Raw genomic sequence first — 27,982 nt, forward strand, 5'->3', positions numbered from 1 at the left:
CTCCAACAATTGGGAATTTTATGGAGCAAAAGTAATCCATTTCCAAATTATCTATCTGAAGGAAATAACACATTGTGTGAAATATAAAGTCTAGTCTACAAGCAAATGAAAGAGATTTTGCATTATACATATTTTTAGATGAATCATGCCACAAGTCCGCCCTTCTCAATGGCTAAGAGCTAATTAACTAAAAGCTGGCTGTATACACAGTTGTCAAAACATTTCTATGACCTTTATGCAGAAATCATACTCTTGAGATGGGAGTGTCCAAGAGTGATCAGCCTCCCTGTCCTGAGCTGGGAGCTAGTCATTTTGCCTTTCTGTGTTTGCAAAGATCCAAAGTCCCTGATAAGTTCATTGTTTTTGTTACACTGTTTGATTTCTCCTTATTATAAGTGTTCAGCATTATTCTCATTACAGAATTAGCATGGATGTCCTCCCCCAGATCTTGACAGGTTCCATGCTGTATAATAAAACATGTGTCTGGTTTTCTTCCCAGGTTCCTGGCAGGGAGCTTCTAAACCCTTGGAAGTTCCCAAGTGATAACACTGTCTATGTCGGGTCCTTTGGATGACACCAAGTTTATGCTAATGAGATGACTCAGGATGGGGGCCAATCACACCAGAAAGGTCAATCATGTGATTAGAGGGTTAGGGCTTTGATTCATGTGATATCAGCCTGACCTCTGGAGACTCAGTTCCAATCACAGGGCCTATGATGTAATCACCCACTCCTACATAACCAAACCCCGGTAAAGACTCTGGACACCAGCAGCTGAGTGAGCCTCCTGCTTGATGAACACATCAGTGAGCTGAGAGTGTGACGTGTCCGAATCCCACAAGGAAAGGACCTGCAAGCTCCACTTATGGGACTCTCCCAGACCTTACCCTTGTCTGTCTCTTCAATTGGCTAGCCCTAGTCTGTAGCCTTTGTAATGAAACTGTAATCATAAAGATAGTGCTTTCCTGGGTTCTGTAAGTTGTTCTAGCAAACTATTGAATTCGAGGGAGCTGTGGGAATCCCTGAATTTGTAGCCAGTTGGTCAGAAGTTTGGGTGGCCTGGGGACTCCTAAATCAAGGCTAGTCCCGAAGCGTGGGCAGCCTTGTTGGGGATGGTGCCCTTAACCTGTGAAGTCTGGGCCGACTCCTGGTAGTTGGCGTTGGAACTGCCCTCAGCACTGCGGCCTGCCTGCCACTACCGAGCTGTGCATGAGGACAGGTCAGGCACCCTCCCATCTCAGGCCCTCTGCACTAACTGCTCCCTGTGCCGGGGGAGCATTTTCGCTTCTGGGATCTGCACGGCTGGCTCCATTATCCCTCAAGTCTTTGCTCCAATGTCACTGCTTCCTAAAGTCTTGCCCCCTGCAGCCTTCTCACACCACCCACTCTCCATTTACTCCTTTTCTCCCTTCCCTATTTCACTCTTCTTCATAGCACTTACCTTCCAATACACTAGGTACTTTGCGTAGGAGATTTTGTATGTTAAATGCATTCCTCTGATGAGATGTAAGCTCTATGCGGGCAAAAATTTTTCTCTCTTTCGTTCACTGTGATATGCCTAGTGCTCAGAGCAGTGCCTACCCATTGTAATTCACTTACTATTAGTTGAATCTTGCTGAATCTACACCTAAATGCATGTATACACATATACGATCAGGCTCCTGCAATATGATAAATTGAATTCATGTTAATTGTCTATAAGCCCTTGTGGGTAGTATATTGAGCTATGCTAATTTTCATATTTGGGAACCCCATAGCATAGGGTGACATTTTATATCTCACTTGAGCAAGAAGCAGCTCACTTTTCTATACACTTTTCTTTTTTTTTGAGACGGAGTCTCACTCTGTCACCCAGGCTGGAGAGCAGTGGCGTGATCTCCGCTCACTGCAAGCTCTGCCTCCCAGGTTCACGCCATTCTCCTGCCTCAGCCTCCTGAGTAGCTGGGACTACAGGTGCCCACCACCATGCCCGGCTAATTTTTTGTATTTTTAGTAGAGATGGGGGTTCACCGTGTTAGCCAGGATGGTCTCGATCTGACCTCGTGATCCACCCACCTCAGCCTCCCAAAGTTCTATACACTTTTTTAAAAGCTTATACTAATCTTCTAACTTCTAATGGTATTCTCGGGAAAATTCTGTTGAAAGGCTGTCAAGGGTGAAATGAACAAATAAAAAAAGGTATGAAAAACATAAATTTGGCTATGTTAACATTAAAGTTGAAGGGCAAATCTATAAAAGCAAATTTTTGTTTCTCCAGAGCTAAAAAACTCAAAAGCTTTATAACCTCAGTTCTCAGTAGTTGGGCAGTGAGCTCTGTGGTCAGATCACTGGGGTGTCCCCACTGCCATACTGTTAGGCTGTCCTCTAGTGGACAAAAAGCAATCACTGGCTCAGTTGGCCCAAGAGTGCTTTCATGACTAAACATAGAGGTTGATTTTTACCTTTCAGCAAGATGATGCTAGTTTCACCCTGCTCTGCTGGCAATGATTTGCCTTTCCTCATTCCCCTACTCTAAGCAAACATGTATGGATTCTTCTTGTCCATTTGCTGGCACTTCCTGACAGCACTGCCACTTTTCTTCAGCTTTGTCCTCTGATTATTTGACTAAGAGTGATACAAACTTAGAGAATCTCTTCCTTTCATATCTGTTTTAGGTCTTCAGGAAAAGTGAGACTCTTGATTTCACAGTGATTCAGCCTATTGAACAATGAAGATGTCACCCACACCATCTTTTTTTTTTTTTTTTACTAAAAGCTTATATATGTGTTTATTTTCCAGAGCTGTTAAGAGAGAAAAACTTAGCTTCAGGTGGTAAAGAGCCATAGAATATCAGTATCTTATTATATTTTAATCATTCAGAACACTTACAAAAATAAAAAGCTATAAGGACAGCCTATATACACACATATCAAATTATTACTCCACTTTGAAGACAGATTTTAAAATCATCTTCACATCAAATATACTGTTTTCCACAGGGATTTTCACTTCATCTGTTTTCATGAAGTAGATATTTAACTTTCCAGAACGTTTTTGTTTAAAACCAAGAATACTTGACATGCAGTAGGCTCTTAACTAGTACATGTTTGGTGTGGGAAAACAAATGGGCATATTTCAAACAGGAACAAAAACATAAGTTCCTGTGCCCTGCGGACCCACACTGAAAGGAGAGTCCTCAAGTTCCCTCCTGTACTCAGGGGTATGTGTGAGTCAGTGCAAGGGACAAAAACAATCTGTTGTCTTCCTCTGTAGACTTGTTAAAAAGAAATTAATTGGATTAGCCAGGCATGGTGGTGCACACTCGTAGTCCCAGCTACTCAGTATGCTGAGGCAGGAGAATCATTTGAACCCAGAGGAGGAGGTTGCAGTGAACTGAGATCATGTCACTGCACTCCAGCTTGGCTGATAGAGCAAGACTCCATCTCAAAAAAAAAAAAAAAAAGAAAGAAAAGAAATTAATTGGGACCCCATTAGACTGAGACGATTCCAGCACCTTGGCTTCCTGTATAAGCAAGTTGAAATGCAACTCGGTGTGAAAGGTAAAATGAAACTTAAGCATAACCTACCAGAAACTGCCAACCAATCTGTAACCAGGAACTTTCCACTGGAATGACCTAAATAAGGCTACTGCTCCACTTTAATGAGTCAAACATTTTCTTTGCCTTGAGTCAATGTTCATCTTATAAAAGCCTCTTTCCATGTCACTCTGTTGGAGGTCAAACTGCTTTTGGTTTGGTGCTGCCCAATTCATGAATTGCTGTCTGTTTAAATAATCTCTTTAACATTTTAATTTGTTTACATTTATCTTTTAACAGTTTGTTAACCAGCTGCAGACAATCACCCAGATTAAACATTATTTTGGGGTGTGTCTGTGAGGATGTTTCTGGGTGAAATTAGCATTAGAATCAGTGGACTCCATAAAGTAGACTATCCTCTCCGATGTAGGTGGGCCTCATCCAATCCATGAAAGCCCGAACAGAACAAAAGGTAGACGAAGGAGAAATTCACCTTTTTCCTTCTGCCTCACTGCTTGAGCTGGAACATCTCATTTCATCTTCTCCTGCCCTTGGACTGGGACTTTCATCATTGGTTCCTCCAGTTCTCAGGTCCTGATTCTCAGACTGAACTATATAACTGGTTTTCCTGGGTCACCAGCTTATAAACCACAGGTTGTGGGACTTCTCAGCCTCCATAATCACACAAGCCAATTCCTTATAAGTCTATCTTTCATCTATCTCTGTGTGTGTATGTGTATTAGTCCATTTTCACATTGTTGATAAAGATATATGTGAGACTGGGAAATTTACAAAAGAAAGCGGTTTAATTGGACTTACAGTTCCACATGGTTGGGGAAGCCTCACAATCATGGCAGAAGGCAAGGAGGAGCACGTAATGTCTTATATGGATGGCAGCAGGCAAAGAGAGAGTGAGGAAGATGCAAAAGTGGAAACCCCCAATAAAACCATCAGATCTCATGAAACTTATTCACTATCACGAGAAGAGTATGCGGCAAACCTCCTCCATGACTCAGTTATCAACCGCCAGGTCCCTCCCACAACATGTGGGAATTATAGGAGTACAATTCAAGATGAGATTTGGGTGGGGACACAGGGCCAAACCATATCATTCCACCCTTGGCCCCTGCTGAATCTCATGTCCTCACATTTCAAAACCCGTCATGCCTTCCCAATAGTCCCCCAAAGTCTTAACTCATTTCAGCCTTAACTCAAAAGTCCACAGTCCAAAGTCTCATCTGAGACAAGGCAAGTCCCTTCTGCCTATGAGCCTGTAAAATCAAAAGCAAGCTAGTTACTTCCTAGATACAATGGGGGTACAGACATTGGGTAAATACAACCATTCCAAATCGGAGAAATTGGCCAAATCAAAGGGGCTAGAGGGCTCAAGTAAGTCCAAAATTCAGTGGGACAGTCAAATCTTAAAGCTCCAAAATGATCTCCTTTGACTTCATGTCTCACATCCGGGTCATGCTGATGCAAGAGGTGGGTTCTCATAGTTTTAGGCAGCTCCTCCCCTGTGGCTTTGCAAGGTACAGCCTCCCTCCCAGCTGCTTTCATGGACTAGCATTGAGTGTCTGCAGCTTTTCCGGGTGCACAGTGCAAGCTGTCAGCAGATCTATCATTCTGGCGCCTGGAGGATAGTCCTTCTTCTTACAGCTCCACTAGGCAGTGCCACAGTAAGGACTCTGTGTGAGAGCCCTGACCCCACATTTCCCTTCTGCATTGCCCTAGCAGAGGTTCTGCATGAGAGCCCTGTCCCTGCAGTAAACTTCTGCCTGGGCACCCAGGCATTTCCATATATCCTCTGACATCTAGGCAGAAGTTCCCAAACCCCAATTCTTGACTTATGTGTACCCACAGGCTCAACACCATGTGGAAGCTGCCAAGGCTTGGGGCTTGCACCATCTGAATCCATGGCCTGAGCTCTACATTAACCCCTTTCAGCCATGGCTAGAGTGGCTGGGACGCAGGGCACCAAGTCCCTAGGCTGCACACAGCTCAGGGATCCTGGGCCTGGCCCATAAAACCCCTTTTTCCTCCTAGGCCTCTAGGCCTGTGATGGGAGGGGCTGCTGTAAAGACCTCCGACATGCCCTGGAGACATTTTCCCCATTGTCTTGGGGATTAAAATTTGGCTCCTCGTTACTTATGCAAATTTCTGCAGCTGGCTTGAATTTCTCCTCAGAAAATGATATTTCCTTTTCTATCACATTGTCAGGCTGCAAATTTTTCAAACTTTTATGCTCTATTTCCCTTTTAAATGCTTTTAACAGTGTCTAAGTCACCTCTTGAATGCTTTGCTGCTTAGAAATTTCTTCCACCAGATACCCTAAATCATCTCTCTCAAGTTCAAAGTTCTGTAAATCTCTAGGTCAGGGGCAAAATGCTGTCAGTCTCCACTAAAACATAACAAGAGTCACCTTTGCTCCAGTTCCTAAAAAGTTCCTCATCTACATCTAAGACCACCTCAACCTGGACCTTATTGTCCATATTGCTATCACCAAACTTTCCCACATTTTCCTGTCTTCTGAGCCCACCAAACTGTCCCAACCTCTGCTTGTTACCCAGTTTCAAAGTTGCTTCCATATTTTTGGGTATCTTCTCAGCAGCGCCCCACTCTACTGGTACCAATTTACTGTATTAGTCTGTTTTCATGCTGCTGACGAAGATATACCCGAGACTGGGCAATTTACAAAAGAAAGAGGTTTAATTGGACTTACAGTTCCATGTGGCTGGGGAAGCCTCACAATGATGGCAGAAGGCAAGGAGGAGCAAGTAATATCTTACATGGAAGGCAACAGGCAAAGAGAGAGTGAAGAAGACACGAAAGCAGAAACCCCTGGTAAAAACATCAGATCTCATGAGACTTATTCACTACCATGACAGCAGTATCAGGGAAACTGCCCCCATGATTCAATTATGTCCCACCGGGTCCCTCCCACAACACGTGGGAATTATGGGAATGCAATTCAAGATGAGATTTGGTTCAGGGCACAGAACCAAACCATATCAGTATGTCTGTGTGTGTCTCTGTGTGTGTATGCATGTGTATGTGTGTGTATCCTATTGGTTCTGTTTCTGTTGAGAATCCTGATTAATACAGCCACCTTGGACAGTTTCTCAACTTCTCCTAACATGGCTTTCATTATTTGTAAAGCAACACTGCAGAGGTTTCCTGATAATTAAACGTGATTATTACTCATAAGCTAGATGCATTAAAAAAAATCCCAGAACACACAGCAGAATGAACAACAATGGTATAATAAAGAGCAAAGAGCTGGAAAAAGAATGAGAAATTAGTAACTGATTGAAACCAAGTAGCTGGAAAAAGGCTTTACAAGGATGGTGATGTTTGACTTGAACCTCAGAGGACAAGATGGAGTTTGGTGGATGAGGAAGGAGAAGAGGAAAAAGAGCATTCCACATTAATGAGACAACATGAGTAAAAGCAGCTATTTTGAAAATAAATAGCTTTTGGGAGACCAACAAATAATACTGTGGTTGGAGGGCAGAGGAGGAATAAAGGGTGAGAACAGCTAGAAAGATATAACGCAGTCAGATTACAACTGCCCTAGAATAGCATGCCAAGGAGTCTGCAGGCAGTGGAGGGCTAGGTAAGTGAATTCAGGAGGATCAATCTGTGTTCAAACATGGTGTGAAAATGAAAAACTGCAACTAGGATAGAAAATTCAAGCATCTTCATGAGTCTAAGTGGGAGATGATGAGGAACCGACCTAAGATAATGGCAGTAGCATTGGAAAGGAGGGGGACAGATGGGCTATGGGGAGTAAAAGTGAGGAGTGAGTAAAAGATGACTCCATGTTTTGCAACCTTGGTGTTGAGAATGCTGATGCCATGAGCTCATCCAGGAAACACAGAACAAGAAATGAAGCTGACCAGGTAGATGATGAGTTCAGTTGTGGGATGTGTTGAATTTCAGGTGGCTGTGGAATAGTCATAGGGAAGTTCATAAGAGAAAGTTGGAAATGTGGTTCTGGAGCTCCTGAGAAGAGTCAGGGTTAGAGATGTATATCTCAAAGGAGGTACATTTAAAGATTAAGGATGTATTGTCAAACAAAAACAAACTTGGGTTTGACCTCTGCCTTTAATACTAGCTGTGCGGCCTTGAACAAATTATTTATCATCTCCAAGCCTTAATTTCCTTAATTGTAAATTTGGGAAAATTATACATACTTCAAAGGCTTTGCTTATTGCATACCATCTGGTTGCCATTTGTCACCATCACTGTCTACCAGAACCATCATTGCTGAAGCCATTAAAGTAGATGAACTTGGCTAGGAATAGAGAGTAATTAAGTTTTAAAAAATGAATGAATCTTAGGGAACAATTATTAAGGGATATATGACTGAAAAGCAAACCTGAAAGGAGCTTAAGAGTATTCAAAGCGGGACAGGCAGACCATCAAGATGGCAAGACACTACAAAGGGTCAAGGGGCGAGAATTTCAAGGAGGGAATCATCAAAAATGTCAAATGCTACAAAGAAGTCAAGGAGGATAAAGAAGAAAAGAAAAAGATAGAACATTGAATATAGTGCTTTGAAGATTATCCTTGCTTAGTGGAACTACTACATATGTTAGGCATAGAAGCCAGTTGCAAAGGTAATAGGATTGAAAACAAAAATTTCACCCAGACTCCAAGGAGATGTGTATCAGATACCAAAGTGAATTGTGAGACAGATCCTATTCCAGAAATTTCAAAGCAGATATAAACAGTTCTAGACCTTAATCTTCTTATCCACTTTGAGGATATAAAAGGCTTAAGTTACTGGAGAGAAAGCAGATCTATGAGAAGGATTCCTTAAGAGACAGCCTTGCTGTGAATTCCGTCATTCCAAAACAGGGGTGATGCTCTCCTTCACCTCAATAGGGGTTTCACTGGAAGATCGTAAGTGCTTGATCAGTGTCCTCTGTGGACAGAGGGAAATGACAGACTGGTATTCATGTGTCTGACTTTCACCCAAGAGCCTCTGGCAGAAAACTGAAGGAGGCTTGGTTGTACTGGGTGGCCTGTTGTTGGAGGTAAAGGATGCATGAGTGTTCTGATGGATTTGAGGGCACAACTTGGCGTGGAACTAATTTAAATTCTTCCCAAGAGGAGCATCTGAGGCCAATAGGGAGGGCTTTGGAAAACAGGGACTGAGAGAGATTCAGCCAAAGCTGGAAGAAATTGAATCACCCACATCAATAAAGAAGAGCAGAATGTTCTCAGTGAGAGTCCCTGAAGAATCCATTAAAACACCCCAAAGAAAAGTTAGCTTTAAATCACAGTTGCTGGCTGAGAGAGTTTGAAGCCACCCTACAACAGAATAGTCAAGTAAGGACTTTCCACCTCTCCTTTCTCATCACCCTGCCCCATCCACCTCATCCCTATTCCAATCCTGGAGAGATCAAAACAGTGGGGAGGAGAGAGCGGGCAGGAGAGAAGTCATCAACCCTCCCCTTGTCCTGCAGAGTAGGGGACTCACCACATGCTACATTGGGCTCTAGCTAGGTGTAGAAACAGAACTCCAATTTTGAATGACTGTCATGTGGGACTAGATACTTTCACTTCGGAATGATGATGGCAGTTCGCATCTAGTAGAGTCCACAAGACTTTCTGACTATCTTAGGAGGGACCAGAAAAATATTGGGATTCCTGAGGTGCCATCCAGTGCCAAGAAAGGAACTTCCAGCCTTACATAAACCTAAATGGATAGGGGAAGACAGATTTAAAAAAAAAAAACTGATAAAACCCCCTAATTCTTGTGTGTTCCATGTACCAGTTACTCAATGGTATAACAAATGATCAGGTTGAAGAAGTGGAGGCTTCAAGGACAGTTATTATTTATTATTATTTTTTAGCAGTTTGGCAGAGAAAGAAAGGCAAAGTGGTTTGATGAGATGACGGAGATGACTGGAGGCTCTTTTAGGATAGGAGGAACCTGGGCCTAGCTGTGGGCTGAAAGAAAAGAGACTATAGATAGGGTAAAACAACAAATCCACAAAACAGTAGGAACAGAATACTGACAAGGCAAGGTCACAAAGAGAAATAGAAGACAAAGACAGGGACCATCATTGATTTTAGAAGAGAAAGGAGACTTCATTTTTTGGAAAGTTGAGGAAAGCAGGAGAGAAGATGAGGAAAGATATAGGTCATTTTGGTCTAGAAGGAAAAGAAATAACAGAGTTTACAGTGAGTGATTTTGACCACGAGGGAAGGGATAGGAGGGAAGCTCCCCTTAGAATGAGGGCAGTGGGTAGTATTTGTTACTCTGGAGACCAGAACTAGGAGGACTATGTACAAGCTGGGGAGACATTAATTTGGGCTCAATAACTTGTTAAAAATGAGCACTAGGCCGGGCACGGTGGCTCACACCTATAATCCCAGCACTTTGGGAGGCCGAAGCAGGCGGATCATGAGGTGAGGAGATGGAGACCATCCTGGGTAACATGGTGAAACCCTGTCTCTACTAAAAATTCAAAAAATTAGCCAGGCATGATGGCACATGCCTGTAGTCCCAGCCACTCGGGAGGCCGAGGTAGGAGAATCGCTTGAACCCGGGAGGCAGAGGTTTCAGTGAGCCGAGATCGCGCCACTGCACTCCACCAGCCTGGGTGACAGAGTGAGACTGTCTCAAAAAAAAAAAAAGCACTAGTGGACAGTGGAATTGGCCTTCTTCTAAATTTGCACCCCACCATCAACAAAGGGTTCCAGTTGGGGATGGAGGAACAACTGTTGGATGCTGTGGAGAGGGTTTCTGCCTCAAAGGGGAGGGGAAGCTGATGACCTCCAAGACCTTTAGTGTCCACGATTCACACACAATGCTATATTTTGTAGGGTTTTCCACATCAAAAATTCATATGTCACTGTTACTGAATACAATAAAAAGGAAGGCCCATGAGGAGCGGAAGAGAAAATGTAAAGGAAAGATTGCAGAGGTTATACAATGCCTTGATTTTCTAAGTAGGAAATTATCTATTTGTAGCGATGAACTAGCTTGAGCTTGAGTTAGAGTCTGTTGCCAAGGTACAGTACTCTGTATGTATCCATAGTTTGGCTGTTGATTAAATTGGAACAATCGCTATGTTCTGGGACATTTCATATTTATGCACGAGCTAAAAGGTAGCTATGGTCAGGAAAGTCTCCAGAACCCCCTGCGGCCTTTCCACAGCTTGGAGGCAAATAGGAACTTGCTGACGAGAGCAAAGCAGGTTAGCAAATGTGTCCTGTATGAGCAAAGCACGTTAGCCAATGTGCCCCGTATTCAGAACACAAAACAGACAACAGCTCCCAAACCCTCTATTTCAGACATCAAGCTGAATTCTACGAATCAATGCAAACAGGAATGATCATACCAGATTTTATATCCTTTTCTCATAAGACAATGAAGAGCCACAAAAACTTAGAATTATTCACCAAGATAGCTATGTTAGTTTTTCAGTTGTTTGGCTTTTTTGTTTGTTTGTTTGTTTGTTTTCTGAGACAGAGTCTCGCTCTTTCACCCAGGCAGGAGGGCAGTGGCACAGTCTCAGCTCACTGCAGCCTCGACCTCTGGGGCCCAAGCGATCCTCCCACCTCAGCCTGCCAAGTAGCTGGGACTATAGGTTTGCTCCACCATGCCCAGCCAATTTTTTGTAGAGATGGGGTTTCACCATGTTGCCCAGGCTGCTCTTGAACTCCTGAGCTCAAGTGATCCACCTGCCTCAGCTCCCAAACTGTTGGGATCACAGGCATAAGCCACCATGCCCGGCCCTATACTGTTTCTTTAAAATAAAAACTGTACATTCCTAGAAGTAACGTCTATTGAAACGATAAAATATTCTAGCACCAACAAGTACCATCCATCTCAAAGAAATCTACTCACAGATGCAATGTAAACTGGCCTTATAATCCAATTACAATTTAGATTTACAAAGAGTTGTCTGTCTATTGTAAATCAATAGTCATTTTACCACAGTATTTTTCCTAAGAGATAAAAGCCACTAGAAAAATATGCAATATTTAATATTCTGGGTCAAAGTTCAGTACCTAAGATCCTCTGACATCTTTACACTTAAACAACATTAAAAGTCAGTATGGACCAGCCTGGCCAACATGGCAATACCCCGTATCTACTAAAAATATAAAAACTAGTCAGGCATGGTGGTGTGCACCTGCAGTCCCAGTTACTTGGGATGCTGAGGCAGGAGAATTGCTTGAACCTGGGAGGTGGAGCTTGCAGTGAGCCGAGATCACACCACTGCACTCCAGCCTGGGTGACACAGCTAGACTCCATCTCAAAAAAAAAAAAAAAAAAAAAAAAAAAGGTCAGTTGAAGGGTCACATCTGATCTAAGTGTTACTGCCTGCAGGTACTTGAGCTTAGCACACTGCCCGGTACATAGTAAGCTAGCTTATTGAATAAATAACTGCATGAGTGAAAGAATGGATGGATTTTGTTAGCAGTGACTCAAAAACTAGTTTGTGAGGAGGAGTGGTCTTTGGCCTGACTGTGAGCATCTTCCAGTGTTTCCATTAACCTTCTGGTTTCCTAGCATCGCCAGCCTCAGGACAAAGCAGCAGAGCCATCAGGTCTCTTTAACTCAAATCAACGTGGGCATGGAAAGAGGGAAGCATTTACCAAGGGCTGAGACTCTTGAGCACTGCCACTTTTAGAAGTCTGATTGGTTCTTCTACATGTGGTTTAGTTTAATCTTCCAGAGATTCCCTCCAGAGAAGAGTGGGTATCTTCAAAGGAGCCTTAATTCCCTCTCACCTCCACCACAGCAACAAAAGTTAAGAGTGGAAGAAAGCAGTAGTAATCGCTTTCTGGTTCCAAAGAGCACCAAAAGCAGAGCTTGATGTCATCTGCCTCCAATTAAGCCCAGCAAATGAAGCTACATGGCTGAGTCCAGCTGCAATCCACTAGGAGGTATATTTCAGCTGAGGTGTCATTCCCCAGCATCATTCACTGGGTAATAAGGAACACAGTTTCGAATGTGCTTTGACATTTATTGTCTCATTTGAGGTCCATTACAACTCAGGAAAAAAAAAAAAAGTGTTTCAGGGAATAGGAAGCAGGCTTGGAGATGTAGAGACCACACAGAAAGTAGGACACAGAGCCTGGATGAGACTGTGTCTTCCAAACACAATCCCACTATTCCAATACTGTTCCTACTATTCTATTAGGTTGGTGAAAAAGTAATCATATATATATATATATTTGCCATTACTTTCAGAAGCCATGATTACTTTTGCACCAACCTAATAGGTTCTAGCCCTATTTTCTTATCACCCAGAATTACGGAAAGCAATCAGAACCCCCTGGTGAATGGTGCCTGATGCAGCTTCTGTCTTATTCGGGACATGAGTCCCAGGAAAATGGTTAGGATAGAATATTTCTAGAAATATTTACCAAGCAGATCTTGGATACCCAACACCATGGAGATCCATAAGAGAAGCTGAGGAAACGTCCATTCTAGAATCACATACCCAGGAAGAACACTGGACTACAGGTACATCTGTCTGGTGCAGGGAGAAGCAGAACTGGTATTTCCTGGAGATCGGTCACTACACATGCACACACGTGCACGGGCATACACACATGCACACACACACGCACACGCACACTGTGTCTCAAAAGTCTTCCTGCAGTTTTGAGCTTTAATGACTTCAGAATTATAAACACTATAAACATACAAAAATCTGAAAGCTTATTTACATTTCTTCTATAGTTACTTAGTTTTAGGAATACTAAATACATTTTTTTTTTTTTTTTTTTTTTTTTTTTTTTTTTTTTGAGACGGAGTCTCGCTCTGTCACCCAGGCTGGAGTGCAGTGGCCGGATCTCAGCTCACTGCAAGCTCCGCCTCCCGGGTTTACGCCATTCTCCGGCCTCAGCCTCCCGAGTAGCTGGGACTACAGGGGCCCGCCACCTCGCCCGGCTAGTTTTTTGTATTTCTTAATAGAGACGGGGTTTCACCGTGTTAGCCAGGATGGTCTCGATCTCCTGACCTCGTGATCCGCCCGTCTCGGCCTCCCAAAGTGCTGGGATTACAGGCTTGAGCCACCACGCCCGGCCCTAAATACATTTTTTAATTTTAATGTTTTGTTCCAATTCACATTTACCACCTTCAATCAGAGGGGCAAAAACATTTTACAGTATAGTATATGATACCCCTACAATCCACACACAAATGACCCATATCACATAACATCTCATACTAAGCCTGCAGTCAGTAAAAGTAAATTTCACATGTGCTGCTGTGAAAACAACATCACTACTAAGTCAGCTTGTAAGGATGGCATTTTTCTTTCTTTCACACCCTAGAGCTCTTCTTTTTGTTTATACAAATTCAATTTTATCTTGTTAGATACAATCCACCCTGTTAGAACCTTTTCGGATCCTCATTCTACCTTTAACCACATCAGCTCTCCTCCCTGATGGTTCAAATCCACACAGCTTTAATGTTCTCCAAAGGACCCCATTTTTTTTTTTTTGAGACAGTCTTGCAGTCTTGCTCTGTTACCTAGGCTGGAGTGCAGTGGTGTTATCTTGGCTCACTGCAACCTCCACCTACCAGGTTCAAGTGATTTTCCTGCCTCGGCCTCTCGAGTAGCTGGGACTACAGGTGTGTGCCACCACACCCAGCTACTTTTTTGTATTTTTAGTGGAGACGGGGTTTCACTGTGTTAGCCAGGATGGTCTTGATCTCATGACCTCGTGATTCTCCTGACCTCGTGATCCACCCGCCTTGGCTTCCCAAAGTGCTGGGATTACAGGCATGAGCCACTGCGCCTGACCTCAAAAGGACACTTCTAACCATGCTAAACCATATTAAGTCCAAAGCAGATTCTTGTGGTGTGAAACCTGTTCACTCTCAGCAAACAAACAAATCCCTTCCTTCAGGGGCCTGATGGGACAATCCTAATAGAGGCCTCCTCCGGCACATTGGACATCAGCCTATAAATCAGTACCTTTCGGACAGAGAAGATAAATCAATTAAAAATACAACCACCTATACCATTTACTATGTATTTTCATCTTAGTCCAAGGGATTTCAAGAGGGGCTCTGTCAAATGCACTGCTGAAATCTCAGACTGTCTGACAGCATTCCTCTGATCCACGAGGTGAGGAACCCTAACTGTGAAGGGTCAGATGAGGGGCAGCCGCAGCTCTGTTTTTGATGTACTCTACTAACAAATATAATGCTATTACTGTAAATATCTAAGGACAGATCCAAACAAATATGATAAACATTAGTTTACTTGTAATCCAAGTTCATATAAAATTCGAACAGCTTCCACCAATGTCTTTTTTAGGTTGAATTTTGTTCCCCAAAAAGATATGTTCCAGTCCGAATCCTGGTACCTTTGAATGAATCTTATTTGGAAATAGAGTCTTTGTAGATGTTACCAAGCTAAGATGAGGTCATACTGAGTGTGAGTGGCTCCTAATCCAATAACTGGTGTCCTTATGAGAAGAGGGAAATTCTACTGAAATGCAGGGGAGAAGGTTACATGAAGATGGAGGTGGAGATTGGAGTGATGATGCTGCCACAAGTCAAGGACTGCTGGAAGCCATCAGAAACTTGGAAGAAATGAGGAAGGATTCTTCCCTAGAGCCTTCAGAGGGAGCACAGCCCTGCCAGTACCTTGATTTTGGACTTCTTGTCTTCAGAACTGTGAGCCAACACATTTCTGTTGTTTAAGTCACGCAGTTTGTGATACTTTGTTACAGCAGCCCTAGGAAATTAATTCAACATCTAAGCAAAACAATGGACTTTGAAGGTAATGCCGATTAACATCAGAATCAAGAGCACTTAGGAACTGATTGATAAAAAACCAGAAAGATCTGAGAGAAGCTGAAAGAGGATGACAGATATCTGGACTCCCGAGCAGGTGGCAGTCCTGCCCACGGTGAGGCTCCAGATGGCAGTGGAGTGAATGGGTGAAGGAACTAGCCAAGCAGAGTCGAGGCACTGGCTTTGAGGCTGGGGGGTTGGACAAGAATTGACATCCAGCATCAGGCTCATCCCCAAGGAGTTCACTGTCTCCCCCAAGCATGGGGTGATGATCCTTTCTCAACAAAACCCTATCACTTTTAAATGGCAACAGATCACAAATTCATCCATTTGTCATCAACACAGAAGCAAAACCATGTTGAGCTTCCTGTCTCCAATGTGACATTTTCCCTGCCTCTGTTTCATCATTCTAAATTAGACAACAAGGGAAGGATCTGCTGGCCTCTCTGCTTGTCTCTATCTATAGTGCTCTAGCCACCATCTCCAAGGTGCTAAGATTCTACTGATTGATGACGATATCGCTAAAATGGTTACATTCTGAACCAGAACAAGGAAGGTGTTATTTTCCGAAAGTGCAAACTTAGGAGTGGAAGGAGGCTCCCTGGCAGTTTCCTATATTAATCTGGCTCCAATGTGGCCCCATGAAATATTCATCTACAATGGCAAATCTCCTCCCAGGATGGACCTTAAGAGACATCCTTAGGAGATTTCCTAGCAGTAATTAGAGGGATGTATTATTGCTAAATCCTGAACTCACTGGGAGCCGGGTAAATCTGGGAAGTTAAAATAAAAGTGCTGCCTTGTGGCAAAAGGCCCACTTCTTGGCACCTTAAATGAAGCACAGCCCTGCACAGGGCAAGAGTAGTAATTCTGAAGAGGCCTGTACCCACTGCTGACACCCCTTTAAGGAAACTACTACGGAAAAGGCCAAATGAAGCATCGATGTGCAAATACCATTTAGCAAGTACAGATAAGCTGGGTTAAATCATGCTCGGAGCACTTAAAAAAAGATTCAAATGTTAATACATCAGCACTAGAACATGCTGTACAAGCAACAGGAAAATTGCAGTTGTCAACGTGTGAATTTAGTCTTGGGGTAAGTTCATCCAAGGAAGTAAAATCTCAATTTAGATCGTTTTTCTATTTGAGCCCCCTTCCTTCCATATCCACGTGTTTCTTTTGGAATGGGGGAGGACATCGTTACTCAGCAAATGTATTTCACACCAAGAAAGGGTTAGGACATTATTCATCCAGGGAAGGGATGTGAAGTTCTCAGCTAATTAGTGTGAAGTGGTCCTTCACAAGGTCAAACCACAAAAGATGGAGAAGGTGCCCTGGGATGTGCGTGTGTGTGTTTGCATGTAAGCCCTTGTGTGCATATCTCTGTATATCTGTGTGCATTCTTTTTTATTCTTTTATTATTTATTTATTTATTTATTTATTTGAGACAGAGTTTCACTCTTGTTGCCCAGGCTGGAGTGCAATGATGGGATCTCACCTCACCACAACCTCTACCTCTCAGGCTCAAGCCATTCTCCTGCCTCAGCCTCCTGAGTAGCTGGGATTACAAGCATGTGCCACCATGCCTGGCTAATTTTGTATTTTTAGTAGAGATGGGGTTTCTCCATGTTGGTCAGGCTGGTCTCGAACTCCCAACCTCAGGTGATCCGCCCTCGTCAGCCCCCCAAAGTCCTGGGTTTACAGGTGTGAGCCACCGCGCCCGGCCTGTGTGCATTCTTTTTAATGAGAAATAATTCTAAGGGGCAAATAGCAAGAGGAAAGGGGTAGTGCGCCTACTGTATTACAGAATTTCTGGCATTTCCCTGCTGTACTTCTCAGAAAGTCTACCTGCTCATCATAGCAGGTGCACGGGAGTAGCTGCGGCATCGTGGGTGGAGAGCCCATTGATTGTTGCGAAGGGAAGCCCAGCTGTGTGAGCTCACCCAGCCCAGCCAGCAGGGAGAAGGGGCCCCAAGTCCATCTGGGGCCTAGATAGAGACCCCAGAGCTTGGAAGATGTGGCCAACTCTGCTTGCTGGTTTGAAAAAGAGATGTATTCCAGGTCGAGTTTGACAGGCTGTTTTCTATATCAAAGCAACAAACAGGCTTTCATTTCAGAACGCATCTGGTCTCCTAAACCATTCTATCACAAGCAGCTATTTTCTTTAAATGGAAAGTCAGGGCAGTTTATTTTTCTCAAAACCGTGCTGTCAACTCTTCTGTCTGACTCTTGACTTTCACCTGTTCTACACAATGGCAAAGCTGTTCTTAAAACGGTGGTGTGGGGGAGACCTTCCCCGAGGACACTATACTTGTGATATATTTACAAAAATCTGTGCCTCAAAGGGCACGTAGATCAGAAATAAAGATGGAATGTATTTGAGTCAACTTATTTAGAGAAAAAGGGATGCCAAACCACTCTTCCAGTTTTGGTCCTTGAACCAAAATAAATCTCTTCAAATGACACATCTATTTACATTCTTAATGGGCATTTGAAGTTTTCATGAGAAAGGGGCAATTTTAAAAATCCTTATCCCTCCCTACACACTCTGGTAAGTCATTTTTTTGGGGGGACAGGGTCTTGATCTATCACCCAGGCCTAGTACAATGGCACAATCAGGGTTCACTGCACCTTTGACCTCCCTGGGCTTAGATGATCCATCCACCTCAGTCTCCCAAGCAGCTAGGACTGCAGGTGTGCACCACCATGCCCTGCTAACTTTTGTAGAGACAGGGTTTCACCGTGTTTCCCAGGCTAGTCTCAAACTCCTGAGCTCAAGTGATCTGCCCACCTCGACCTCCCAAAGTGCTGAGATTACAAGTGTGAGCCACCACACCCATCCTTTAAGTCATTTTTAAATCAAAGAACTGTAGTTCCTAAGTGCATACAGCTGATAATATGTATATATGCGTGTAACATAGATGCTGTGCATTAACACACATCTGCAGTGTCGGGGTGAGACCACTACATCACATCACTTTCCCATTATTGTTAGTGCTCAAGTGTTGCTCAGCCACTATTTCAAAAGCTCACTGATTTGTTTTTCTGTATTCATCTAAGCAAATAATTTATTGTCATTTCAAAAAGCATTTCCAACTAGGCAGAATCTGAGTTGTCAGTAAATATGCAATGCTTCCCTAATTAAATTAGAGTAATATTATCAAGGAAGGGGTACAATAATCTTTGGTACAATAATCTTACCTGTGATAGTGCTAAGATTCTCAGATGATTAATGGTATCAAAAATATCATTCTTAAAGTCACAACCTTTCATATTCATTTCCTAAGACATGTTTTTCCCTCTTTACAACCATCCCCTCTTTATCAGTTACGGAGTAGCACATTTAGTTTGTTAACGGAAGGAAGCTAGCTTCTCTTTTCTGATATCTCACAGATGCTAATGACACATGAATGCTACAGTATTTAAAGGAAAAAGGGAAAGCAAGCCACTTGCCTGGTTAGGAATTAAAGGAAGCTACCTGAAAGCTGAGCCTAGAAACATCTTAAATGATTTTATGATGACAAATCCCTCAGCTAAAAATTGTGGAAAAAATATAAAATTAAAAATGTAGAAATCCACACCATCATCTTCTATGTAACATCAACTTAATTATTAAGTGGTTATAAATTAGCCATTAGTTACTTATTCTTCTAAATGATTTAACTTTTCCAATTCTCATTTCATCTGTTTTCCATATTTAAAAAAAAATCAAAGAAATTCAAGATATGGAAAAGACACGCTGGGTGAGGATCTGAAACTGATTTGGTAGCTTTGGAGTTGACATAATCTTGGCCTGGTGCAGCTCATTTTTGAAAGCTGCCTCAAATTTCCCCTGGTTTTGAACTTTTTTTTTTTCCTTACCACTTTCATCTAGCAAGAAATCATCCTGGTAACGGAACTTCTCCGGTCCACATGCAATAAAAATGTCATCATCACCAAAAAAGTCCTGAAGGCACATCACCTACAAGAGAAAAGCATGGCACTCAGCAAGGGTGGTAGAACAGCAATTACAACAACGCAACCCCACGAGCAGACATCTGCATAAAGCCCCTTCCCACCTAATGGAATCAACAGGGCAGCTTCTACAGAGGAATTTCAAAAGAGGGGTTCGAGCATCTGTTACTAGTAAGAAACATGTTCCATTTCAGTTCTGCAGGCAAACAGGATAAGGAAAATAGAACCCGTAACTGTCACATTTATTACTTGATATATCAATAGGCTCTGAGGTAAGAGCCCTTTGTTTCCATATTAGTGTAGGTGCAGTGCCCCTTTCCTCTTCGGAATGTAATCCTCTTTGATAGCAACACAAGTCAGCATATGGTTTTAACAACAAATATGTTTAGTAATTGATGCCATCATAATCACTGAAGAAAAATATTTCTCTCATCATATGAACATAATCACCTCCTTTAAACCCATTCCACCTCTAGTTGAAAGAAAAATGAAACTCTTTTAAAAATAATAATAAATAAATGGAGCTATTGCTTAGGGTTAGAGAGATTACGGTAAGTGTATGCCCACACCCAAGCTCTGCCAAACTCTAAAACTCTCAGGCCACCCATTTCTTCTCGTCATGCAAAAGGCAAGTTTTAAGGCAACCTTTTGATATTTACTCGACTTACTCTCCAATGAGAGCTTTAAGAAAGCTAAATGTCATTTTTGCAAGTAAATGTGATCAAAATGAATAATTTTCAAGCATCTTGCTCTCTGTCTTTGGATAGGCTATGTAATATTTTGTTCACATTGTGTGCAATGCCAACACTAGGAACACTGCTGATTTCTAACTATTTTCAATTTCCTTTGACCACTTGGGCGAATCGTAAGATGGCTAGTTGCAGGCACCCATTCAGAGCTGTATGAAATAGAGGTTGTAATAGCATTTTCCCCTGGATATTTGAGGACCAGAGACAAGCCGCTCTGGAGTGCTCGTGGGCACCTCTGGAGTTCTGCTTTTTCGTCAGTCCCTGGGAATGCTACTCTGACACATCACATGTGCTATAAGACATAGAATAGTAAGTTGAGATAACATAGCATTATTTAGAGTCCCCAAATACAATGATGTGTGGGCTTTAGACTGTCTTTCCAAATAATGTCTCATTTCTAAATAATCACTTGGCTGAAGTTTTTAAAATTGAATTTCTACAACAGTTTGATAATCAACATTAAACAAGAATGAGGTATTATCCATGGTTGTCAGTGTTTAGTCTACCCATGAAAGCTTAAAAACACAGGGGATTTAAGAGGGATGCTGTAATCACTGAGGAAGATAAACTGAAGGGCTTCAAGAGTGATGTCAGAAGCTCTGATATTCTATTTGGTTTAAAAGCAGACCATTTGAATTCAGAACCCACCCTCCATTTCACTCCTCTTTCTCTGACTCCAACCCAATCCTGTTCATCTTTACCTTCATGACACCATAGCTTCTTCTAGCATCATCTCAATCAACGCTCCCCCCCATGGCCATTTTCATTTTACATTTCATTTACAGAAAGTATTTACTGAACGCCTACTATGTGCCAATCAGCATCTGGCAGAAATGAAGAAGTCATGATCTCCACCCAAATGTGAACAATGAACCCAAAAGAGCAGTATCTCCTAAAGTGTGGATGGTTAATACGTTTTGTGCAAAAGAGAGTTCTAAAGCCAAACAGATTTGGAAAATATTTGTTTCCAAATTCTCAAAACCCTTAATGTTCTAATATACATCATGATGTCAAAGAAGAGATAGAAAAATCCAGTATTTCCCAAACTTATTTGATTCCAGAACTTTTTTCTCACACAGCATCATGAAGACAGATAGTGTTCCTCAGAGTTCCCTTGAGAAGTGGCCGACAGCCATAGGTGAAAAGATCTCTGGGAACACAGGAAGAAAGGAGTTACCCACTCTGCTCCTAGGCGGCCATGCTTCTGCAGCTGATAAATATTTCATTGCCAACTAATTTACTCACTCAAACATTTATGATGGGCCTACTCTACATCAAACATTCTGATGATGTATCTCTGATAGATGAAAAATATTGTTTTTGAAAGGAAACACATTCTCAGTCCCACCATTTGCATTTGAGAACATCTGATTGCTAACCACATCCTACTCATTGGTGTCTTCATGTTTCATGTCACTTCTATGTGGACAAATAACTATCATCAAAACTACAACAGGTTTTAAGCAGGTTGCTAGCCAATGCTCTTCCATCAGTTTACTGATGACCATTCTCCAAGTCTGAGACTTAAAGAACGGAACAAACAATGATCCATCTTGGGCAGGTTTTTCTTTTTTTTGGCAAGGGGGAAATGAAACGTGATGAAATTTTGATGTTCTTTCCAACACCGAGACTCCAAGAATATAAAAGGAATGCAATGATTGTTAGAGAAAAGTAACTGTCATCACCCAGCACAAAAAGGCAGGGGCAAGTCACCTCAGTGCCAAGCAGCATGCATTCATTTACCTCTCACCAAACAGTCACTGAAATGAGAGAATTTGTTGAACTAGCAGAAACTCTGATGTTTTCTGTGCTTTCTGTTCAACATCATGTAACCACTTCCCTGCTCACAACTTCCCATTGGAAAAGGTAGGTATGGTCAGTAGATCAAATTCAACTTTATAAAACTGCTCCTTGTTAGAAGTCTTCTTAAAAAGTTGATAGCAAAGGAGACTTAAACACAAGGTTATAATAAAGATGAATTTAGGATAATCTGTGCACTTCAGTGCGCTTCAATTATCCATGCACTCACGCTCTATCACTGATACAGAGGTAGCTATAATGTATTCCAACTAGCAAGAAAGAATAACAGAGGGAGATTTATAACCCACTTCTCTAGACAAATGTACATTGAGAATTTTCCTTGAGGCATTACTGTACATTCTGATATTAAGGAATTATAAAAAGGTAGAGGAATTGAAAACCAGTGTTTCGCACAATAATCTGATTTTATTTATCTATGCAGTGTTACTCCTTTTGAAACCTGGTGTTCTAAAGATTCAGTATAGTTACCAGTTTTTTAAAAAATTCATCTGATTAATGAAAAACAGGCTTCTTGTTACAAAGGGATAGTGACAATTGGCCTCTCAGCCATGAATTATCTGCTCAGTACGTGTCAGATGTTGGAAGCATTCACGATGATTAGATACAGGGCAGATGCAAAGGCAGAATTATCAAGTTTGAGAAAAGAGAGATGTCCATCCTGTGGAGAAGCACCTTTCCAAGCTTTTCTGTTCCACCTCCATGCTCCTCTACCTCCCAGGAGAGTTGATGTTTTCAGAGCCTGCTCTTCTCTGTGGTTTCACTACGGTCAGAGATTCCGCCCCTGTAGTAACTTTCCAACCCAGGCCTTCCTTTCCCCCACCCTCCTCTCCTTTAACCCCAGAACCAAGTCAGTCCAGGGCTCATCCTCCTGCCTGTGGACCCTGGCATTTTACTCTAGTGGATTTTCTCAGCCCTACCTCCTTTCTGTCCAATCCATCCGGTTTAATTCTGTCAGTCTACTCTTCCTTAGCAAATTTTCAATATCTCTCTCCGTGGCTCAGAAGGCCATCCATGGCTTACTATCCTCAAGTTAAAGTTCATCTTTCTGAGCCTGGCATTCCAGATGCCTCAGAATCTGACCCCAACCTATCTTTCAAGCTTCCGGTTTTTTTAGTTGTGACATGGTGCCTGATGCTTAAATAAGCATTTGTTGGATGGATGGACAATGGATGGATTAATAAATGGATGGATGGATGGATGGATGGATGGATGGATGGACGGACGGACGGACGGACGGACGGATGGATGGATGGAAGGAAGAACTATGTCCTAACCTGAAACATGTTTCAATTTATCTGCTTTGCCTGTTTTTCTCTAAAAAGGGCTTGTTCTTTCCTACCTATGTGTTTGTTTGTTTGTTTGTTTTCTATCTGGTAACCTTTATTATTCTTTGCCTGTTCAAATCCCTCCTATGGCCCATAGCTCAGTCGCAGATTCAAACCCTACCTTCTCTATCCACTCTAATCCAAAGTGACTCATCCCTGCTCTGAATCTCTATCCATTGATCAATACGAGTTTACTGAGTGCCCATTATTTGCCAGTCCCTGGGCTAGATCTTAAGAACATGGCTGTCCTTATCCATCACCTCTTCTTTTCTCGTATATGTTTACAGACTTATGATCCAAATAATTCCTGTTGTGAATCAGTAATTCAGCAGAGAGTGACTTACATTACCTTCTAGTGGTTTTGTCAAAGGCTGGAGACAGGTGATATCACTCCAGCCCGTACTCTGACACCACAATGACTTGAGCTAATCAGGAAACCTCCATCAGCTATCTTGAAATGAGTCCTGTTTCTATAGAACCTAACTTCAGTCAGAGCAAGGGCAGTGTCTTCCATTGGGTGCCTTTTCTTTTGGCATCATGGAGATGTCTGCTTAGGCTATTCCCTAAGAACACAGCACTACCAACAGAGCCCAGCTTCTGAGTGAACCCGGCTCTTCCACTTGGATGTTAATCTCTTTGTGTCTCAGTTTCTCATATTAGTTGTTTCAAGATGAGTTAAGACGATGAAGCCAAAGAGAATAAGTCCTCAATAAATTTTAGCTATTTTATTAGCCCAAATGTATTTTTACTTCTAAATAAGTATAAATTGAGTGCAAATATACAGTATATACTTCCTAAGTTCTATACTAACATGCTTCTTTTCTAAGTTGATTTGAAGAAAATGTAGCAAATGCGTGCCTCTTCTTGCTTGGGGAATAAGGATTCTATCAGTATCATTATTTTGATGAAAGGCACACTTTGAATTAGCATCAGAGAATGGGTGGAAAGCTGGTAGAAGACGCTAACTCAAAGGTGGGGCAGAGTTTATACCACTGATTTCCATTAGCCTTCCACAGAATGATGCTGTGAAAAGTCATTTGTAAGCAAATTCACCTGACATAACAAATGTGCTAGGAACCACTGTCTTAACTCAGGGCCCTTTGAGATCTGTCACCAACTTCTAGTTTCGTGACAACCAGAGATTTTTATTCCTCTGAGAAAACTGCTCTCTGTTGAAATATCCCCCACTGCAAAAGATACTGTATGTGTAATATATGCAATTCATAAGCCAGATAATCTGTTTATAGTACACGACACTTAATATTCTGTTGACTAATTTTCAATTTTTACTTAGCGCTTTGCTTATTATACGGAAATCTAACTCCAATGTTGAATTTTTTTTTAAGTCCAAAGAAAAACAGTCAATTTATTGCATGAGAGTTTATGTGATGGTGCTTAGCATTATGCCATACCCACAATACCTCAAAAAACATGGGTGATTATAATTGCCAGATGTGCTGGGAAAAGTCCTTGAACGAGGGTCAGGATACCTGGGTTCTGAGCCCATATTGCCTATAACTGTTGCATGAACTTGGATGAGTGACTTAAATTCTCTTATCAGTTACTGTATTGATTCTAATATGCTTTACCACAGTAATTATATATCTGATAAAGATAAAATAAATAGGAAAATTCTCTTTTCGGTGTGATGTACCAACAGGTATAGTTCTGTATACATTACTACATTTCATCTTCAACATACATGATAATACTGAATTCTTTCAACTATGAAGGAGACAAACCCTATTTGACAATAATTTATCGGTATCAGTATCCTGGTTTTACAGATGAAGAAAAACAGCCAGGTTAAACAGAAAATCAGTAGGAATTTGAACACAGGCCACTTAGAACTCAAATGCAGGCTCTTAACTACCAAGCTGTAGGAAAATGAGTCTATCATGCACTCTCGCATTTGCATATTATAAATTTCAGCTGATAAAATCATTATGATCAATAGTTACCACATATATTGTACATTAACAGTATGTAATAAAAATGGTGTCTAATAAACTCCCCCCTTTTTTAAAAGAAGGAAGTTTGAATTCTTCCTTTGGCTCAAGGAAGACACATTCCTTTTTCTGACTCTCTTTATGTGAAATCTGAATTCATATCTTTTCCATTAACTTGTCATTACGCACAGTCGTCCCAAGAGACTAAGCTGCTTACGAGGAAACAAAATGCTACAGACAAATATGGACTTCCTCTCCTCTGAGCTTCCGGCCTGAGTTGCTCTGCAAGGGCAGAGATTCAAACAAAGGCAATAAAAGCATCTGCTATTTACACATTTCCAAAGCAGGACCGTGGAATCCATTCCCCCTCACTGGAATAAGATCTCCATGGTGACGCTGACTTCAGGGAGCTGGGCCAGTTTCTCAGCAGGGCCTAGGCAAGGATATTTTCTTTACAAGAGCGCCCTCTTCAAACGAAACAGGGGATATCTCCGTAGCCCCGGACGCATTTGAAGCCACAGAAGTCATTGTGTCTCTATCAGGTGTTTTCCATTGTATGAGAGACACCAAAATATTTTGCTGTCACCCATTTAAAGAATGTATTTTAAGCAAGAGAACAAACCATCACAGAAGTAAAAACGAATAAATTCATCCCATCTATTGGAATCGTTGACTATGGCACGTTCTTTCTGTTTTAACTTTCTTTTTCTTCAAAATACTTCATTTGTAGTTTCTTAAACTTCTTGATACCCGTTAAAGATGGCAAGCTTAAAGGTTCTGTAGTTAACATTTTAATGAGATGCTCTTTACCACAAAGGAATGCTTATATATTTTTGAAAAAATATATAGTTACCTATGTATTTAAGGTGCCAAGTCAACAACCTTCCTCTTTCTGCACAATTCGTAACGTGACCATTATAATTAGCTTTCAGTTAAAACTTGGCACGTATGGGGCTCCTCGTCCTGCCAAAACTGAATTGAGAGGAGGTTCCTCTTCCAATTTCATTCCATACTTGGCTTCTTCTCTCCACTCTTAGCAATGAGCATTTTTATGCCACATGATATTATAAGTCAACCACTGTGAATTTTTCTGTCCTATAATCATGTAATTCCCTATGTTTCTGGTTCTAAAATATGTTCACAATTAGTTTTATAGCCTAATATTAGAAGTGTGTTATGTTATTGTCATAAAACACATTCTCCATCACTTCTTTACATTTTTGTTTTCACTCTTTGATGATAAATTTATGCAAGTGATAATTTATTTTCCTCTAGCTCTTATGGCTGGAAGCTTCTAATAAAAAATTCTTTAAAGAAACTCTGGCTCCTGGCCAGAGGAAAATATGTGAATAAAAATTAAATTAGTTAAGTAATAATAATAAACAGAAAGAAGAAAATAAAGATCCTCAAAGTACTCTTTACAAGTTTAAAACATGAAGCACTAAGACTTTTTTTTTTTTTGTAAAAATGGATAATACTGTTAAAATTCAGAATAGGCTAGGAGATTACACTCAGACTAACAGGCTGATGCTTAAAGAAATAGAAAAAGGAAAAGTTCTCGTTTGAAACGGTCGCAGTTTGATTCGCTGGGTCAATCAGAAAAAGTCAGTTATGGAATTGAAAGTGTATTTCTTCCCTGGATGTGTTCTCAGCTGCTGTAGTTGACATGGACATCAGCTATTGCAGCCTGCCGTTGAACATACTCTCTGACCCAGGAATGCACCCTTTATGCATGGATTACCATCTTTCACAGACTCAGACATACCTAAGCAGACTGCAACCTACTCTAAATGACTCATCTTTTGTTATCTATCCTTTATTTTTTTAAATGCTAACATTTCATTCTCTTTTTAAAAATGTGTCTCTTAGTCCATTCAGGCTGCTATAACAAAAATATCCTAGACTGGGTGGCTTGTAGATAGCAGGCATTTGTGTCTCACAGCCTGGAGGCTGGAAGTTCAAGATCGAGGCACCAGATGATTTGGTGTCTGGTGAGGGCCTGCTTTCTCACTGTAGCCTCACGAGGTGGAAGGGAAGAGGGACCTCTCTGGGGCCTCTAATAAGAGCCCTGATTCTATTCATGAGGATGATGCCCTTGTGACCTAATCACCTCCCAAAGCCCGCCTCCTAATGCCATTGTCTTGGAGGTTAGGATGTCAACATAGGAATTTGGGGGGATATAAACATTCAGACCATAGCAAAGTGTAAAACGACACCCTAGTAACAAATACTGACCAGGTGCCTTGACTCGGCCACCTAGTAGATGTGTGACCTTGGACAACTATTTAACATCTTCAAGCCTCAGTTTCCTCATATGTAAAATGGAGCTACCAATGCTTACCCCGTAGGGTTTCATGGGGGTTCAATGAGATAATGTATGTAGAGTAATCAGTACCATGCCTGGCTTATAGAGAATACCAGCGATGAGCAGCTACTGCTCTCAGTGCTGATATTAGTAAGGCATAGTAGGTAGGTCTCCGTGTTGAACATCAGTCTGAGGGATTTGGGGCTATTATTTAAGAACAGAATACTAAACTTGAAATATCTGGGAAAGAGAGGTATGAAGAATAGAGTTTACTCAGAAGGTTTCCAATCCTGGTCTTTTGCCAAGTTAATACATCAGTCCTATTCCTCTGGTTTCTCCCACTAAGACATCCTTTACTATTGTCTACTTCCTTTTTAGAATAGCTTACCTATTTCTTTCACTTAAGGAATTAAAGGATAGTCCAAGAAAATGAAAACTGTGACACAGTAGTTTCTTTGGAGAGGGTGCAAATAAACTCTGGTCTGAACCCAGAAGCTAACCTAAATCAATTACCTTAAGATGAATGTTCAAGATTAAGGGTGGCCAAGCCCAGGAAATTGGCTTATCTGAACCGTCTGA

The 27,982-nt window shown here is 41.6% G+C and overlaps 1 protein-coding gene across 6 annotated transcripts in view; it reads right to left on the minus strand.

Annotated features, from left to right (window-relative positions):
* DCLK1 (doublecortin like kinase 1) overlaps window positions 1-27,982 on the minus strand; it is a 350,985-nt gene that overhangs the window by 156,803 nt on the left and 166,200 nt on the right. For all 6 annotated transcript variants that reach the window (XM_065533147.2, XM_074021841.1, XM_015439144.4 and 3 more), the window contains exon 4: window positions 19,162-19,261. In XM_065533147.2, the coding sequence (XP_065389219.1) occupies window positions 19,162-19,261 (100 nt within the window). The remainder of the gene's footprint in view (window positions 1-19,161; window positions 19,262-27,982) is intronic.

Source organism: Macaca fascicularis, chromosome 17 (assembly GCF_037993035.2).
Source record: "Macaca fascicularis isolate 582-1 chromosome 17, T2T-MFA8v1.1".
NCBI lineage: Eukaryota > Metazoa > Chordata > Mammalia > Primates > Cercopithecidae > Macaca > Macaca fascicularis.